Source organism: Ovis aries, chromosome 8 (assembly GCF_016772045.2).
Source record: "Ovis aries strain OAR_USU_Benz2616 breed Rambouillet chromosome 8, ARS-UI_Ramb_v3.0, whole genome shotgun sequence".
Lineage (NCBI taxonomy): Eukaryota > Metazoa > Chordata > Mammalia > Artiodactyla > Bovidae > Ovis > Ovis aries.
The window spans coordinates 77,373,911-77,390,982 of record NC_056061.1 but is presented as its reverse complement, the minus strand read 5'-3'; the positions used below and the strand labels follow the sequence as shown (position 1 = coordinate 77,390,982).

The 17,072-nt window shown below is 40.5% G+C and overlaps 1 protein-coding gene across 32 annotated transcripts in view; it reads left to right on the top strand.

The window, feature by feature from the left end:
* SYNE1 (spectrin repeat containing nuclear envelope protein 1) overlaps positions 1 to 17,072 on the top strand; it is a 492,315-nt gene that overhangs the window by 10,477 nt on the left and 464,766 nt on the right. For all 32 annotated transcript variants that reach the window (XM_060419830.1, XM_060419826.1, XM_060419828.1 and 29 more), the window contains exon 2: positions 3 to 294. In XM_060419830.1, the coding sequence (XP_060275813.1) occupies positions 228 to 294 (67 nt within the window). In that variant the 5' untranslated portion in view covers positions 3 to 227. The remainder of the gene's footprint in view (positions 1 to 2; positions 295 to 17,072) is intronic.

Sequence of the window (17,072 nt, the reverse complement as noted above, 5' to 3'; positions counted from 1 at the left end):
AGAATCCTGAGTTTATCCTGAGAAGACAGTCTTAAAGCAAGAGAAGAAAAAGAAGTGGTTGGATCTCTGGGAGAGTTCCTCCCGGACTGCTGTGAGTGCCTGGGCCTCGGCAATCGTCTGTCACTTGAAAGAACTGGAGAACTTCAAGAATGTTTTCTGGAGTGGTCTAGGGACACACCCCGCTGGACAGAGAGTCTCCCGTGGTGGTTCCACCCTCCGGGGCAGCCATGGCCTCCTCCAGGGCAGCCTCCCGGTCCCCTCGGGACATCGCCAACGTGATGCAGAGGCTGCAAGGTAAACAAGGCTTCGAGGGTTTTTTGTTTTATTTTATTAGAGGCTCTAAATTTGCAATACTGACTTACCTCAGATTCTTTCCAAATTTTCTTGCCTTTTTATTCAATTTTATGAAACTACAGCAAGGGAATAACAATGATGGCTTTTATCCTAGTGTTTTCAAACTAGTATCCACGCTATTTTAAGATGCCATCTTCTTTAAGCAGAAAAAAAGACAAAGCTCCTGTTTTGGTTTTGTGTCTGGGTGAGCGTGACCGTAATGGCTCTTAGTCCAGTGTCCATATGGGAATTCCGAGTTATTGGCAACCTATCCTTCAATAAGAGATGACGATGTAGTGCCATGCCAAGGCCCTGAATAAGGATATGATGCCAGTGGCGAACAGTTACCTGTGTGCTGTAGGCAAGTGGCTCACTTATCCCAGGGAGAAAGCTCTTAGATATTTAGAAAGTCTGTAAGTAAGAGACAAAGAGATCCAGAGGGGTCGTGTGATGTGATGAGGTTAATGACTAGTAGCCTGGATGGACTGGAACCACATCCCTTACCTGTGTTCCTTCTCGGACAGCAAACTGTTCTATAGAAGAGAGTTAGCAGTGAAATGTTATGGCAGCTGATAGATGAATTTCTAATTCTGAATTTTCTTTAATATGTATATTCCTGGAATCATAAAAAAAGAACCATGTGCACATATATACAAATATTGCTTCTTTGTCCCAGTCATCACTTCTCTCAGGCTTCATGTGGCTATTTTCAGGATATAAAGATATCCATACTTAGCATGGTTTTGCTCTAATCTTTGTCAAGAGATCTTAAACATAATGCAGTAGCTTGGCTTTTAGGTTTTCTCGTGTCTCCAGCCAGTGAGCATGTGGTTTGGCACCACAGCCATCACATTAAGTGGGAAAGCCCGACTTTCCTTGCTTATAATGCATTTAACGTGCATTGTAGTCTTTTCCAGTTGGGCACTTTTGACTTTCAAATACAGACCGAACTACTACATCTGGGTGTTCATGACCTGGTACACGCTTCCAGTTATAGAAAATCAGGTGATCAGTGGAGCTGAATGTTCTCCTTGCCTGCACAGAGACCAGCAATCTGCCTGAAGCAGTCAGATGCAGTTGTGTGACCCCCACCCGCATTTGTCTGCCTGGGCTGATTTGTGATGCGTCCGTGCAAGTGGTACTTGTTTCACATTGACTATTGAAAAATCCCACTTGTCCTGCTGGAAAGAACCTGGTTGGATGAAAGACTGATCACTGCTTAGTATGTGCAGAAACCTCCTCCACAGGCTGAAAAAACCTCCGATTGGGTCTGTCCAGTGCCGAGGATCTGCAGTTTAAGTTGTGTATCTTTTCTTGGGCGGATGGAACACTGAACTTGGAGTTCCAGCCCACTGTCCATGTCTGCCTGGGTGCAAAGGACTGAACCATTTTGTGCCTCAGTAACCTCAGCTTCAAAATGATGGACTGATAAGCAAAAGTGCGAGGAAGATAATTAGGTAATAAAGCAGATTATCCTTTGAGTGATTAAATGTGAAATTTCTCTGGATAAGATACATATTGACAACAATGGAAAGTTGTAGACAGTAAATTTCAAAACACTTAATTCAGAATCAGATTATAGTCCTATGAACACGCTACTCTTTATACTTACTTTGGTTTGAATGAAAGTTCTTTTATTAAGGTAGTGGTTGGGGATGAGAGGAAGGAAAAATACATGGCTCAGTGTTTTATTTTGTTTACTTTTTGTAGTACAGCAACAAGAATGAACTTGGAGGGCGTTATGCTAAGTGAAAGAAATCACGCAGAGGAAGACAGATGCTATGGGATATTACTTATATGTGGGATCTAACAAAACTGCAGCAGACTATGAGTGTGACAGAAAAGAAGCAGACTCACAGACAGAGTGGGCAAGCTAGTGGCTACCCGTGGGGAGAGGGCGGAGGGGAGGGGCAGTGTAGGGCTAGGAGAGGAAAAGGTACAAACTACTATGTATAAAGTGAGTAATCTACAAGGATGTATTGTAGCCCACAGGGAAATTAGCCAGTGTTTTATGATAGCTCTTGATGGAGTCGACAGTGGCCTGCCACTGGGGTCAGGGGCATGGCAGCAGTGGTCTTGGGAGGTGTGGTGTGTTGGCATAAGTCCTCTTGAAGGAGGACACCATCAGCCCTACCATAGAGTCTGCAGGGATTTCCCTGGTAGCTCAGACGGTAAAGTGTCTGCCTGCAATGCAGGAGACCTGGGTTCAATCCCTGGGTGGGGAAGATTCCCTGGAGAAGGAAATGGCAACCCACTCCAGTATTCTTGCCTGGAGAATTCCATGGACAGAGGAGCCTGGTAGGCTACAGTCCAAGGAATCGCAAAGAGTCAGACTCCAGGGCTGGACTGCCTCAGGCCAAACTACAGGGAGGGAGCACAGCCCCACCCAGGAGCAGAAAATTGAATTTACGGAGCATGGCCTTGCCCACCAGAGCAAGACCCAGTTTTCCCCACAGCCAGTCCCTCCCATCAGGAAGATGGAGTATTACCTTTAAAAATTGTGAGTCACTATATTATGTATGTATAATATATAATATTGTATAGTGACTGTGCTTCAGTAAAAATATTTAATTAAGGTAAGGTTTAGGGGTGAGAGGAGAGAGAAGGGTACTGATGCCTCAGTGTTTTGTTTGTTCTTGTGGGTGGGGACATAAGTGGTTTTTCTTGAGAGGTGAGTGAAGTGTGGGAAAGTCCTGGAGCCCCACCCTCACCCCACCTTAGGCCTGTGATGATAAATGTCCTAATTCACATCTGTGAGTTTAGGGACCCCCACTTGCAAAATGTGGACTGTTTTCACCTTGCTTAGCCCTCTCAAGATTGTTGCCAAGCTCAGTGAGATAATAGACAAAAAGTGCTTTTAAAACTGTGAACACTGCCATATGACAAACTGTCCCAGCAGTCACGGAAGAAAATTGGATGAGAAGATGTGAGCCTAATGGTTTGTCACGCATTGGGCTCAGCATGCAAATTTGGGGAGGAATGTTAACTTTTTAATACATTCTGTACTGTATAAAGCTAGTCATTTTATTACATAATAAACTGTACTTGCTGTATAATTTTTTTTCTTTGTAGTATAAGAGTTATAACATGTCTTAAGGGTACCTGACACATTTAGAACAGTAAATCTTACAATTTAGGAGAGAAAATTCCTTTGCACTAGGTATCATTAACTTTTAGCATCAAGTACTTCATAAAATAGGTTGATTGGCGACAGTGAAACGTAAGGTCTGCTCAGCTACAAGATGCTACCCATCTAACCTGCATTAGTGGAAGCCAAATCGGAGAGGTGGAAGGAAAGTTGATCAGGAGGACTTCTCTGCTAACCTACTGATCTCCTGGGTTAATTCTGCTGATTCAGCCAGAGAGGTTTCCTCCTCAGCTTAGCTCTCACTATTTCCTACTGTTGCTCTGAGCCCAGAGAAGAGTCAGCCTCCTCTGATGGAGGAGACCCGTCTTCTGCCAAGGGTATTGAGTAACTGTTCTTGCCTGTTAGAATCTCCAAACCAATGACCAAGATCCTAATAAACGAGGGGCCACCATTATTGCCCAGATAATTAAGACAAATGAGTGAAATTTCTTTGAGGAAAAGTAAATTTCTATTGGGCTTCCCTGGTGTCTCAGATGGTAAAGCATCTGCCTGCAGTGTGGGAGGCCTGGGTTCAATCCCTGGGTTAGGAAGATCCCCTGGAGAAGAGAATGGCTACCCACTTCAATATTCTTGCCTGGAGGATCCCATGGGCAGAAGAGCCTGGTGGGCTGCAATTCATGGGATTGCAAAGAGTGAGACACGACTCTTTTATTATATACTCTTTTATTTCTATTAACTTATATAGAATCAGAGTTACTGTTAATATTTTCAAAGTTCAGTTCCATAGGAACATTCTTCTAGAATCCTCATTACTTTGCCTGGATAGATAATCCATGTAACTAAGGTTTTGTGTGTGTTTTTTCCCCTCTCGTGTTTTATTGTCATATCAGCTCCATAAATAACTAGTAAAAAGTATGGCGATCTGAATAATGACACTTTGGCTTTTCTCTCTTACTTATTTAGTTTACATTCATAGTTGTTGTCTGTTTTTTTGTCTTAGTTTTTGTTTCCAGTGCTAGGAAATTAAAGTGCGTGCACAGATTGTGACATAAATTAGCTCCTACTGTAGCAGTTCAATATTTCACCTTTGCCAATATTTGTGCTTGTTTGGGCTTAGTGTTTTAGGCTGGGATCCTGAATTATGGATAAGCAGACAGACTGCAATGCAGAGTTTCATTTGCTGTTAAGAAAAATGAGTGTTTCTGTAACTTTCATCAATTTAAATATAAGCATTTTAATATTAAAAAAAAAGAAAATAGTAGACACTGGCATAGTACAGGGCATTAAATTTTAATTGCGCATAATATGTACATACATTTTCTGCTCTTAAAAGACTTACTGTTGTTGTTTAGTTGCTAAGTCAGGTCTGACTCTTTGCAATCCCATGCACTGTGGCATGCCAGGCTCTTCTGTCCGAGGGATTTCCGAGGCAAGAATACTGGAGTGGGTTGCCATTTCTTTCTCCAGGGGCCCTTCCTGACCCAGGGGTTGAACCCATGTCTCCTGCATTGGCAGGAGGATTCTTTACCACTGAACCACCTGGGAAGCCTGAAGGCTTACCAAGGGGATCTGTTTAACAGGTGGCTCACGGAGTCACTGCAGTTTATGCTGGTAGTTTAGTTGCTAAGTCGTTTCCGACTCTTGCTGTAGCCTGCCAGGCTCCTCTGTCCATTGGATTCTCCAGGGAAGAATACTGGAGTGGGTTGCCATTTCCTTCTCCAGAGGATCTTCCCAACCCGGAAATCAAACCCGGGTCTCCTGCATTGCAGGCAGATTCTTTACCGACTGAGCTACAAGGGAAGCCCGATCTTCCCATCCCAGGGATTGAACCTGCGTCTCTTACATCTCTTGCATTGGCAGGTGGGTTCTTTACCACTAGCGCCACCTGGGAAGCTACTTTAGTTTATAATCACATCTGAAAAAGGGAATGTTGAACTGTTCAGATCATACATTTCTTTAAGGTAGTGACCAGAGGTTAAGGCTTTTGTCATTTTCTCTAGGGCTTCTGCATAATGTTTGCTTTAAAAGGGTTTGTTGACTGACTTTTATCAATTACATTGCTTTCATTTGAAGATCATCTAGAAAGATTTTTATATAAAGTATCAGTGTTGATTATTTCAAGGCAGGATAGCATTCATGCAATTTGGTAGAGCAAGAGGTAAATGCCAGTGAAGACCAGATGGGCCTGCTAGGGTGTCACACGGAGATCAATTAAGTGAAAAGAAGGATTCTTGATTGTAAGGTTAAACTTTGATTTTTTTTTTTTTTTTTTTTTCTGGCTATGCTGGGTCTTTTTTGCCACGAGGGCTTTTCTCTAGTGTTGGAGAATGGGCACTGCTCTCTGGCTACAATGCACAGGCTTCTCACGGCAGGGCCTTCTCTTGCTGTAGAGCACGGGCTCTAAGGTGCGCAGGCTTCAGTAGCCGCTGCCCATGGACTCAGTCGTTGCACTTCCTGGGATCTGGAACACAGGCTCAGTGGTTGTGGTGCACAGGCTTATCAGGTGCTCCACGAAATGTGGGATCTTCCCAGACCAGAAATCAAACCTCAAACCCGTGTCTCCTGCGTTGGCAGGTGGACTCCACCGCTGAGCCACAGGGAAGACCCTAAGCTTTGATGTTTAAACATTGTGAATAAATTCAAAGAAAAACAAGTGAGAAAGGGGGTAAACACTTACTCTTGGAGACATAGCTCTGAAATTTGCTAACTGTTCAAAAAAGATAACCATGACCTTCCCCTAAAATTGTTTTTAGGAGCAATGTTAAACTTTTTTGGCTACATATAGTATTTCCTACAGATACTGTTTTGTGTTCATTTTACTGTTAAAAATAAGACCTCAGACTAAAAAAAGAAAAAGATGAGTGAAAAGTAGAATAACCGATTTTCTTTTGACTTAACATTAAACATCGCGTAGAGTGTAAAAGTTTGTCATCTTGTAACGATTCTGATTTTTTTATAGTGCCTCAAAGATTAAGTTTTATACTTTGTTACTCTGACTTAATGACTCTTCTTATTAAAGTACAAAGTAGTGTCAAAGATCCATTTATCACATCTAAGTTGAGCTTCTGCTTTTAATCTTTTTCTTCCTATAATGGATATTATATGGTAGCATCTCAAATTTAAATGTAACACAAAGCGAGACACAAAACAGTGATACGTTGGAACATATTAGTTCAATAACTTTGATGAATGAATAGATAAGTCATGATCTCTAAATTAAAGAACTGAAGATGAAATTAGTCAAAACATATGTTAAAACAAAGGAAGAAACCATTAAAATTGGATCCTACTTTATTTGCCTTCTTTTAAAAAATCTTTTTCTGAGTTTTAATCAGAATTGGGTTTTGACCATAAAATCATTTTAAGGACACATGTCCAGCCTGAGTGGGTGACTATATTGACCCCTCAGATATGTGCATGGTTTTTGTAACTATAGTGCTTTAAACACATTTCTCCTTCCTAAAGGTATATTACACAGTCCTATTACTTTTAAATGTATCAAAGTGTTTACATTTGAATAATGCCCTGTCCTGCAAGCCTTTCCTTTTGCAGAGCCTTTTTATCCACTATGTATTATGGAGAAAGTGCCTGGGGCCTTCAGGATTTTTAAAGGCCTATAAAAATATTAACTCTCAAATAGAAAAAGTAAACTGCTAAATCAAAATTAACAAGGGTTTCAGTTCAATTCAGTTCAGTTGCTCAGTCGTGTCCAACTCTTTGCGACCCCTTGAAGCGCAGCACGCCAGGCCTCCCTGTCAGTCACCAAATCCCGGAGTTCACCCAAACTCATGTGCATCCAGTCGGTGATGCCATCCAGCCATCTCATCCTCTGTTGTCCCCTTCTCCTCCTGCCCCCAATCCCTCCCAGTATCACGGTCTTTTCCAGTGAGTCAACTCTTCACATGAGGTGGCCAAAGTATTGGAGTTTCAGCTTTAGCATCAGTCCTTCCAATGAACACCTAGGACTGATCTCCTTTTTAGGATGGACTGGTTGGATTTCCTTGCAGTCCAAGGGACTCGCAAGAGTCTTCTCCAGCACCACAGTTCAAAAGCATCAATTCTTCAGCGCTTAGCTTTCTTCACAGTCCAACTCTCACATCCATACAGGACCACTGGAAATACTAAAATTATGTGAACTAGTCAAATGTAAATTCAGCCAATTCAACAATTATTTATGTATAAAGTGTATTTGACATGGGGTATGGGTGCACTTTCTTGCTATTGATACAGTGTGTGGCAGGCCTTTAAACATAAGGGTTTCTAAGACTTACCAATAAAACATAAAATATTCCTACATTTTGCCTCCAAATTAATTCTCATTAACATACTACTGATTTTGTTACATTCATGATGAAATTCTTCGTAGACTCTTGGTCTCCCTATCAAATCCCAACTTCCTGGCTTGGCATCCTATTCTAATTCCATGTTAACTGTCTAGCATCTGTCTCCTCTGAAGCCCCTACCTAGCCCCAGATGTCTGTCAAATGACACTAGCAGTGCTCTCAAGATGTATGACTTTTCTGTCTCCAGCTGGGACAGTGCTGGGAAAGACTACACCGAAAACTCCACTTGTCTTCAAGGCTCAATCTAGATACAGTGTCTGCAATGAAGACCTTACCGCCAATACAATTGGAAACTCTCTCCCCTCTTTCTAAATACCTTGTTGCACTCTTCTGTCCATTGTTTGGGACTGCTTTGCATTATGGCACGTGTAGTGTCTAATCCACCCACTCAGAGGATAAATACCTTGAAGGCAGATATTAGGTCAAATTCATGCCAGTGCCCTTATACGTTGATTAGCACAGTGCACGTCATAATATGGGTGCTTCATAAGTATTGTTTGAGAGCTTATAATATGAATACTTAACATCATACTGATTTTCAATAGTGGAAGCAGGGAGACCTGGAGGGTCAACTCTGGTAAGTCAGAAGAGATAAGAATGGTTTCGATTAGATGTTAAACAGTGGATAGAGAAGTGGTGAAAATGTAGATATAGTTTGAAAGTAAAGCCGGAAGATTTTGCTGATGGATTGGAGGTAGTCTGTGAGAAAGAAGAGTGCAGGGTAGCCCCTTTGTTTTTCATTTGGAAATGAGCAAAGACATAAGACTGCTGGAAACAAGGCTGAGAAAGAAAATCAAGAAAGTCACATGTGTCTAATCCACCCACTCAGAGGATAAACCACCTTGAAGGCAGAAATTAGGTCAAATTCATGCCAGTGAATCAATCTAAAATAAAACATTTTAGATGGCTGCTGGACATGCAGGACGGTAATTGAATGTCTATGACTGTAGAGATCAAGAGAGAAGACACAGCTGGGGAAAAAAAAAAAAAAAACATTTGGAAATCATAGGCACCATAGTTTTTAAAGCTGGGAGATGGGCTGATACCACCCAGGGAGCAAGAACAGATAGAAAAGAGGTTAGAGAAATAGAACATCCAGCACTGGAGGTTGAGGAAAGCCCCACATGTGAGACTGAGAGCTGCAGGCTACGTGATCAGAAGGAAGAAGACCGAAGCTGAAAGGAGAGAGTTCAAGGAGGGAGTGAGTTCTCACCATTAAAGTTCTTAGCATGTGCAGGACTCATTGTTTATAGAATATAAAAAGATTGTGTGTTTTTTATACATAAATATCAAGCCCAAGTTGGTGCAAGGACATATGCATATAGTTTCAAAATCTGTTCTGGAGGAATAAGAGAATGGTCCTGTGTGTTGCCCATAGACAGTTACAAGGTTCTTGGAAGTTCATTATTGCTGCTGCTGCTGCTGCTAAATTGCTTCAGTCCTGTCTGACTCTGTGCGATCCCATAAATGGCAGCCCACCAGGTTCTGCCATGCCTGGGATTCTCCAGGCAAGAACACTGGAGTGGGTTGCCATTTCCTTCTCCAATGCATGAAAGTGAAAAGTGAAAGTGAAGTCGGGATACGAGCAATTCCTTAAGTATTAATGAAATCTAATTCTGTATTGATGTTGAGCCCAATTAAAATTGCATCCTAAAGATAAAATAGCTCTCACTCAGACTCTAATCAGCTCTCCATCCTCGTGGAGTTGGCGGCCCTGCTGTGAACTAAAGGATTGTCCTCGTGAGAATGGTGCGCCCACTGATGCCATTTTGGACGCCTGTGTGTATGTCTCAGCACGCCTCCTCCACTCATAATCTCTACTTGCCTCCCTTGGCATTATCTTTCTAGATTCATTCCACATAACAAAACTAATAGCCTTCCCCTCATGTTTTGGAGAAAGTCTTTATGGAGTCGGTGTCATCTCTTTTCATTGCTTTGGTCATGGTTGAGTTAGCTCCTGTAGGACTTAATGAAAATATGATTTTAGGGGTGTTTGCATTATTTGAAACACTGTGATGGTTCTGGGATTTTCCACCAAGACTGAGGTGGTAGGTTGTTGTTATTTAGTTGCTAAGTCTTGCATCTTGCCCCACTTCCCCAAGGCAAAGGCGGTGAGAACTTGCACAGCTGTTTCATTCAGTAGTGGTCTGTTGTTATTTGATCACTAAGTCTAACTCTTTGCGACTCCGTGGACTGTAGCTCAACAGGCTCCTCTGTCCATGGGATTTTCCAGGCAAGAATACTGGAGTGGGTTGCCATTTCCTTCTCCAGGGGATCTTTCTGACTCAGGGATTGAACCCTTGTCTCCTGCTTGGCAGGTGACTTCTTTACCACTGAGCCACTTGGGAAGCCCTTCCCCCAAATGCTGTAACTGAGTTTGAGAAACTCATGTTTGCATTTAGGGGAATTCTTTGAGTCACTGTGCTGGTAGCTATTTAACCCTGCCTGTGTCAAGTCAGACCTGGGGTCGTGTGTTGTCCTCTGTAAGAAAAGTTCAGGTGTCCTTGAACTGAAGACTTTTATGAATGTGTAATTTAGGTAATGCTGCTGCTGCTGCTAAGTCGCTTCAGTCGTGTCCAACTCTGTGCGACCCCTGAGACGGCAGCCCACCAGGCTCCCGCATCCCTGGGATTCTCCAGGCAAGAACACTGGAGTGGCTTGCCATTTCCTTCTCCAATGCATGAAAGTGAAAAGTGAAAGTGAAGTCGCTTGGTCGTGTCTGACTCTTAGCGACCCCATGGACTGCAGCCTACCAGGCTCCTCCGTCCGTGGGATTTTCCAGGCAAGAGGACTGGAGTAGGAATGCTAGACTTTAAATGTCATGTGATAAGTTCTCCATATATCCTAAGAGCCTTACAAAAATAATTCACACACCCTAGGTTATTATTTTTCTCTTATATTTTCCTTCTAATTGGAGCCAATGAGAAATGTTGCCACATTTTTTTTATGTTATTCACACATAAATACATAGTTCCTCATCTTTGCATGGCATTTTGTAATTTAATTAAGCAACTGTTAATCATAGGATTCAGTTAATCAAGCATTCATTTAGTTTAGAAGTTATCATGTAAGAATCTATGCAGTTTTGCCGTGATTCTAAGGAAAGGCAAATAGTAATTTTCTGTTTGTCTTACTCAAATCAATGAATGTAAATAACAGGGAAATGGAGGAATTGACATCTGCCTCAAGCAGGGTCAAAGACAAATGTTTTCTGTAACGTTTTTAATTCCTTGGATGTAATGAAGTCTGCTTTAGTATTTTTTAAATGGTTTCTATGGTAACCTGTGTTCTTTTTTCCCCCCATTGTTTGTAATGACCTCTTGGAGTAAAAACAAACAACTTCCTTCCTCTACTGATATTAATCTTTCATGTTTAGTAAACATTGGTCTCTACCCATGTTTTTAAAAAATCACTTACCTTGAACTACACAGTTGTTCTCCATTCTTTTGCTTCCTTTCTCCTCACTTGTGTCACCAACATTGTTCACATGACATTTTGAATCTCTTTTATCTGTTTATTCTTTATTATACTGACGACTTGTTTTCAGGACTTATCTTGTGAGTTTTTCGTTGTTGTTACTGATGTTATTATTTTATGAGCCGTGGTGTTCATGTTGCCAAGAATTACACTAATTACATACTCATGGTCAGATTTTCATCTTCTTTACTTCTTTGCGAGTTCTCAAAAATTATCTCATTTTATCCCCTTGTGGTTGATATGAGCATTCATTGCTCTAGTAGTGAACAGAAAAATATAGAATTCTTACCCAGAAATCTGGGAGCTAAACTCCACCGTACCCTAGATATTTTGATGAGAGAGATCATTCAAAGTACAACTCCAAGTGGGTCTTTTGCCCTGTTTAAAAGTCTACAGTGACTTTGGACTTTCCTGGTGGTCCAGTGCTTAAGACTTTGTTTTCCAGTGCAGAGGGTGTGAGTTTGATCCTTGGTTAGGGAGCGAAGATCCCACATGCTTCTGGGGCCTAAAAACCAGAACATAAAACAGCAGAGGCAGTGTTATAACAAATTCAATAACGACTTAAAGAAATACTTGGTTAAAAAATACAGATAAAAGCTTACAATTTATTATTCAAAACGGATCTTCATGTGTCTCTTTTTCACTTCTCTTTATTTCCAATCACTCTCCATTGATTATATCGTTTCCATCACCATGAACCACTCCTATCTCCTCATATAACTTCCATCTCACTTCCATGTCTTTGCACATTCTCTTTCTCTGTCTCTCTCTCCCCTTCTTCTCTTTTAATTATCTAGACTCTGCTCAGGCTCCATGATTCAGCTCACACACTGTCTCCTCTGTGACACCTCTTCCAGTATCACCAGCCAAAGTGAAAGGACTCCTCCTTTTCCTCTACTTTCAATATGTTTCTGTTAAATTATCGATTGTATCAAGCTGTCATGGTTTGTTTCTTTCTCTGTGTGTCCCATTAGAATATTCCTGAGAGTAGGGATCTTGTCTTAATCAGTTTTGGATCTCCAGCACTGACCATAAAACTTGACGTGTAGTAAATCCTCAGTTGTTCATGCGTGCATTTAACAAATATTTTTTGAGCATCTGCTATGTCCAAGTCCTCTGACAACAGATGTGAATATGATAACATGGGGATCCTATCTTCATGGGGCTGGAGTCTACCGGAGTGACATGATAATTAACAAGGAATTTATAAACTGGGTGATAGATATGATGGGTGAGTATATGTTTGATAAAATAATGAATGACTAAATTAAATTTCCACAAAACGCTCAGATGTAATTAAGTACATTGACCAGACTAGCAGACCATTTAACGGTCTGAATTATTTTCATGTAATCTTTTGCGCTGCATGTTGACAACACCTTATTCTTGCAAGCTCAGGTCCTTAGTTTTATAGAACTGGTGTGGTTGTTTCGAGAAGGGACTTAGCATTTATAATTCGATGTACTTATTCTACAGATGAAATAACAGAGTTGTTAAGCATGGAAGGGTAAGCTAAGGTCATAAGTAGATATTTGAGCAACTCCAGTCTCTGAGAAAATTGAGGGATAACCTGCTTTTCATGCGTTAGTGCATATTCCTTCAAGATTATCCTTTTGCATAGTTACTAATGATCACTGTATCCTTATGGACAGGAGACAAGACTGGCTACTTAATTTTTGGTTTTGTTTTGGTCTGTTATAAATAAAAATGTGGGACCCTCATTCAGCAGTTATTAAGAATAGTTAATATGCTGCTGCTAAGTCACTTCAGTCGTGTCTGACTCTGTGCGACCCCATAGACGGCAGCCCACCAGGCTCCCCCATCCCTGGGATTCCCCAGGCAAGAATACTGGAGTGGGTTGCCATTTCCTTCTCCGATGCATGAAAGTGAAAAGTGAAAGTGAAGTCAGTCGCTCAGTTGAGACTGACTCTTAGCGACCCCATGGACTTCAGCCTTCCAGGCTCCTCCATCCATGGGATTTTCCAGGCAAGAGTACTGGAGTGGGGTGCCATTGCCTTCTCTGCAGCAGAGATTTAAGCCATGTGTGGGGCCGTCTGAGTGCAGGACCCCAAAGAGTACTCAGTCACACCCCCATGAGGCCAGCACTGGTGACCGGACTTGGGACCCTAGGGATATCAGGGCCATTGCAAAGTAAAATTAAAAGGTGGAAGAGGGTCAAGAGAAGAGGAAGGAAGAAATCAAAGCCATCCTTTAGCTATCCAAATTGCATTTGGAACAGCCTATAAAAGGAGAACTCTTTCTCTCATCCTCATCTCAACTCTCCCTTGACCAGAACACAAAGCTAGTCCTTGAGCACGAGAGACAATCAGTCAACTGATCTGTGAATTAAACATACTGGGGTTAAACATACTTCCCATCACTTACAATCTTATCTTTCTGGGTTCAAAATAACTTATCAAAAAGATGATTCGTGACCACTTAGTGAATTGATGCTTGCTGATATATTTCCTCAAAAGGAAAGATCGTTTTGGTTATCAATTATTTTAATATCCAGTTTTCTACCAGAAACATTTGGGTTGTACTGAATAATCATGATAAGAAACTAGCAATAATTTTCTTATTTCTAGGTATTTTCATGCTAATTATATCCCTTTAATTTCTCTGTTCTACAATTAGTAGCACTACAGTGAGGTTTGTAAGAAATGGGATATAGGGTGTATAGAAAAATTTGGTGAAAATTTCTTGTCTCTTGACCTCATCTTATTCAGTAAAGTTGTGAAAATTCCCTAAAGAGTGCATGGCTCTTGTGTTTACAAGTCAAAAGGTGTGAAAACATGTAGTTTGAAAGCATTGCCAAATTCATAGATCTCATGCAGTGAGAGTCAGATATTCTGAGATAATTTCATGCTCTGATGTTGTGATACTTCTTTATTTTCATAATTGTGCTGGGAAAATACCTATGTATAACTAGTGAATTTAATAAATTAATATAAAACTTATCTAAATCAGACTGGAGACATATTGTAAACAAATAGCACTCTTTAAAAAAAATTATTTTCCATATTCTTTTCCATTATGGTTTATTACAGGATACTGAATATAGTTCCTTGTGCTATACAGTAGGACCTTGTCGCTTATTCATTCTGTATATAATAGTTTGTATCTGCTAATCCCAGACTCCCAATCCATCCCTCCCCAACTCCCCTGGGAAACCATGAGTCTGTTCTTTATATCTGTGAGTCTGTTTCTGTTTCATTAGATGCATTCCTTTGTATCATTGTTTAGATTCCATACATAAGTGATATCATATGGTGCCTATCTTTCTCTTTCTGACTTAGTTCACTTAGAATGATAATCTCTGGGTCCATCCATGTTGCTGCAAATGGCATTATTTCATTCTTTTTTTATGGCTGAGTTTATTCCATTGTGTATTAAAAATCCAAATGATGTCTCCTCTTGAGGAAATGTGTCAGCAAGCTTTGATTCACTACGTGGCCATGGATCATTTTTTGATAAGCTGTTTTGCACCCAGAAAGATAAGATTGTAAGTGATGGGGAGGCTCCCAGGTCCCCAGTATATTTAACCCTTAGACCCATTATTTCTCCATTCATCTGTTGATGGACATTTAGGCGGTTCCCATGTTTTGGCTGTTGTAAATAGTGCTGCTATGAATATAGGTGCACATGTATTTTTTTCAAATTGTAGTTTTATCTAGATATATGCCCAAGAATGGGATTGCTGGATCGTATGATAGCTCTGTTCTTAGTTTTTAGAGGAACCTCCATTTCCATAGTGGCTACACCGATTTACATTCCCATCAACAGTGTAGGAAGGTTCCTTTATCTCTATACCCTCCTCAGCATTTGTTGTTTGTAGACTTTTTAATGATGGCTGATCTGACCGGTGTGAGTTGGTCCTTCACTGTAGTTTTGATTTGTATTTCTCTAATAATAGTAATGACGGACATCTTTTCATGTGTCTGTTGCCCATCTGTATGTCCTCTTTGGAGAAATGTCTATTTAGATCTTTTTCCCATTTACATACTGCACTTGTTAAGATTTTCTATTTGGTTTTATGTCTATTTTCTGTGAAATACATGTATCTCATCTTTGTGATAAAATGACTTCTTTTCAAAATGATAGCTCACCACCACAACAATAATCTACAGACAAAAAAAGAATGGTATTTCTGATAAATTTTAAACCTTATATATTTTCTTCTTTTGAAACTTTATACTTTTAGAAAGAATAGTTTCATGACAGCATTCAGTCTTGGTGATACTTTTTTGAGTTTAACATGATGATAGCAATGACCACATAAGTATCTATAAATATTTGGAAGAGGACCAGTTATATTAAAAATATCACTTTGTTTATTTGACATTGCCTGTAAAAAAATCTTCATTTTTAAAGATTTTCTAGGTGACACTCAAGATTGAAAGCTAAGTATCCTGAAAGGGTTATAAAATTTTTGAGGGAAAAACCTTAAAAGATCTTGTCTAATTCTGATTTTTAAAGATAAGTAACAGATTCCTAAAGATTAAGTGACTTGTACAAAATCATGCATTTAGTTAAGACAAAATAGGACTTGAACCTTAGATTATCTGTCTCCAGAATTATGAAATTTTATGAATTTTCTTCTTATGATAAAATTATATGACCCATTAATAAGCATTGTCTCTTTAGCTTTGTTCTGAGTTGAAAAGCAAAGCTGATATTTAGTGTGTGTTTAGTTCACATAAAACTATGCACTTTATATTTACTTCTAATTAGAGCACTTTTTACAAATACTTGGTGCTGTTGGGGGCATAACTATTGTCTTTCTCAGCTTTGCAAAATATGGTAAATGTTCACCAAGCATCTGCTGAATGGATGTTACATTAGTTACATTAGTAAATTCACCTCCTCCTCAGTGAGTCTTTGAAGAGAGAGACATAGAGTCAGAGGGACAGAAAAAGAGGTCTTTAGCTCATCACTTGATTTTTAAACTATTGTTTCTATAAGGCTGTTGCAAAAGATTTCTCTGTGGATACTACTTACTTGAACTAGCAAATATTAACTATGGGCTATAGTTTTGAAAGTAATGTTATTCTCAAGAATGCTTTTTCTTCTGAAAGCTTTGTCATACTAGTTGCTTTGCATTTGTGTGATCTTTTGTTTGTAACATGCAATAAAGGATGGCCATTCAGCAGATATTCCATTCCTATAGCAAACATAATTCAGTACTTCCTGTGTTCCAGATCCTGTGTTAAGTGTAGAGGATCTTACTGTGAAACTGACATCCGTATCCTAGCCCTTCCAAGATGCAAAGCTAGTGACCTGCTTGTAACCACAACCGCCACAAGTCACTCTGGACAGGGGGCAGAACACCCCTTGGAGGCTGGTTGAGATTCCTCCTGGGCTGATGCCAGCTGTGGCCCCAGGAGTCTCCCTAGCTACCGCGGTTCCTGTGCTCCGCCTTGGGTACTGGTCCTTCCTCATGTGAATTCTCATGCCAGGTTTTGGGAACTAGGCCACAGTCTGACAGAACTGCCAATGAATGCCCCGTCTTGCGACGCTCCAGATGGAATGTTGGTTTGTGGACAACAAACTGTGGCTCCTTCTCTCCAAGAACTGCCAAGTCACAGTCTGGGAGGACGGAGGGGTGAAAGATGCTCGCTTCCTTCCCCACACGCATCCACGGTGCATTTATGCCACAGACTTGTAACATTATTTTAGTCCTCATTATACCAGGGAAAGCTGGCTGTGGTTCCATGTCCAAGACTTATAGGAATAGTAATTGTTAATCATTACTTTCCCGAACTTATGGGGAAGGTATGGACTAGTTGAATGGCATACTCTGCCCATTTTATTTAAAAAACCAAGCATTA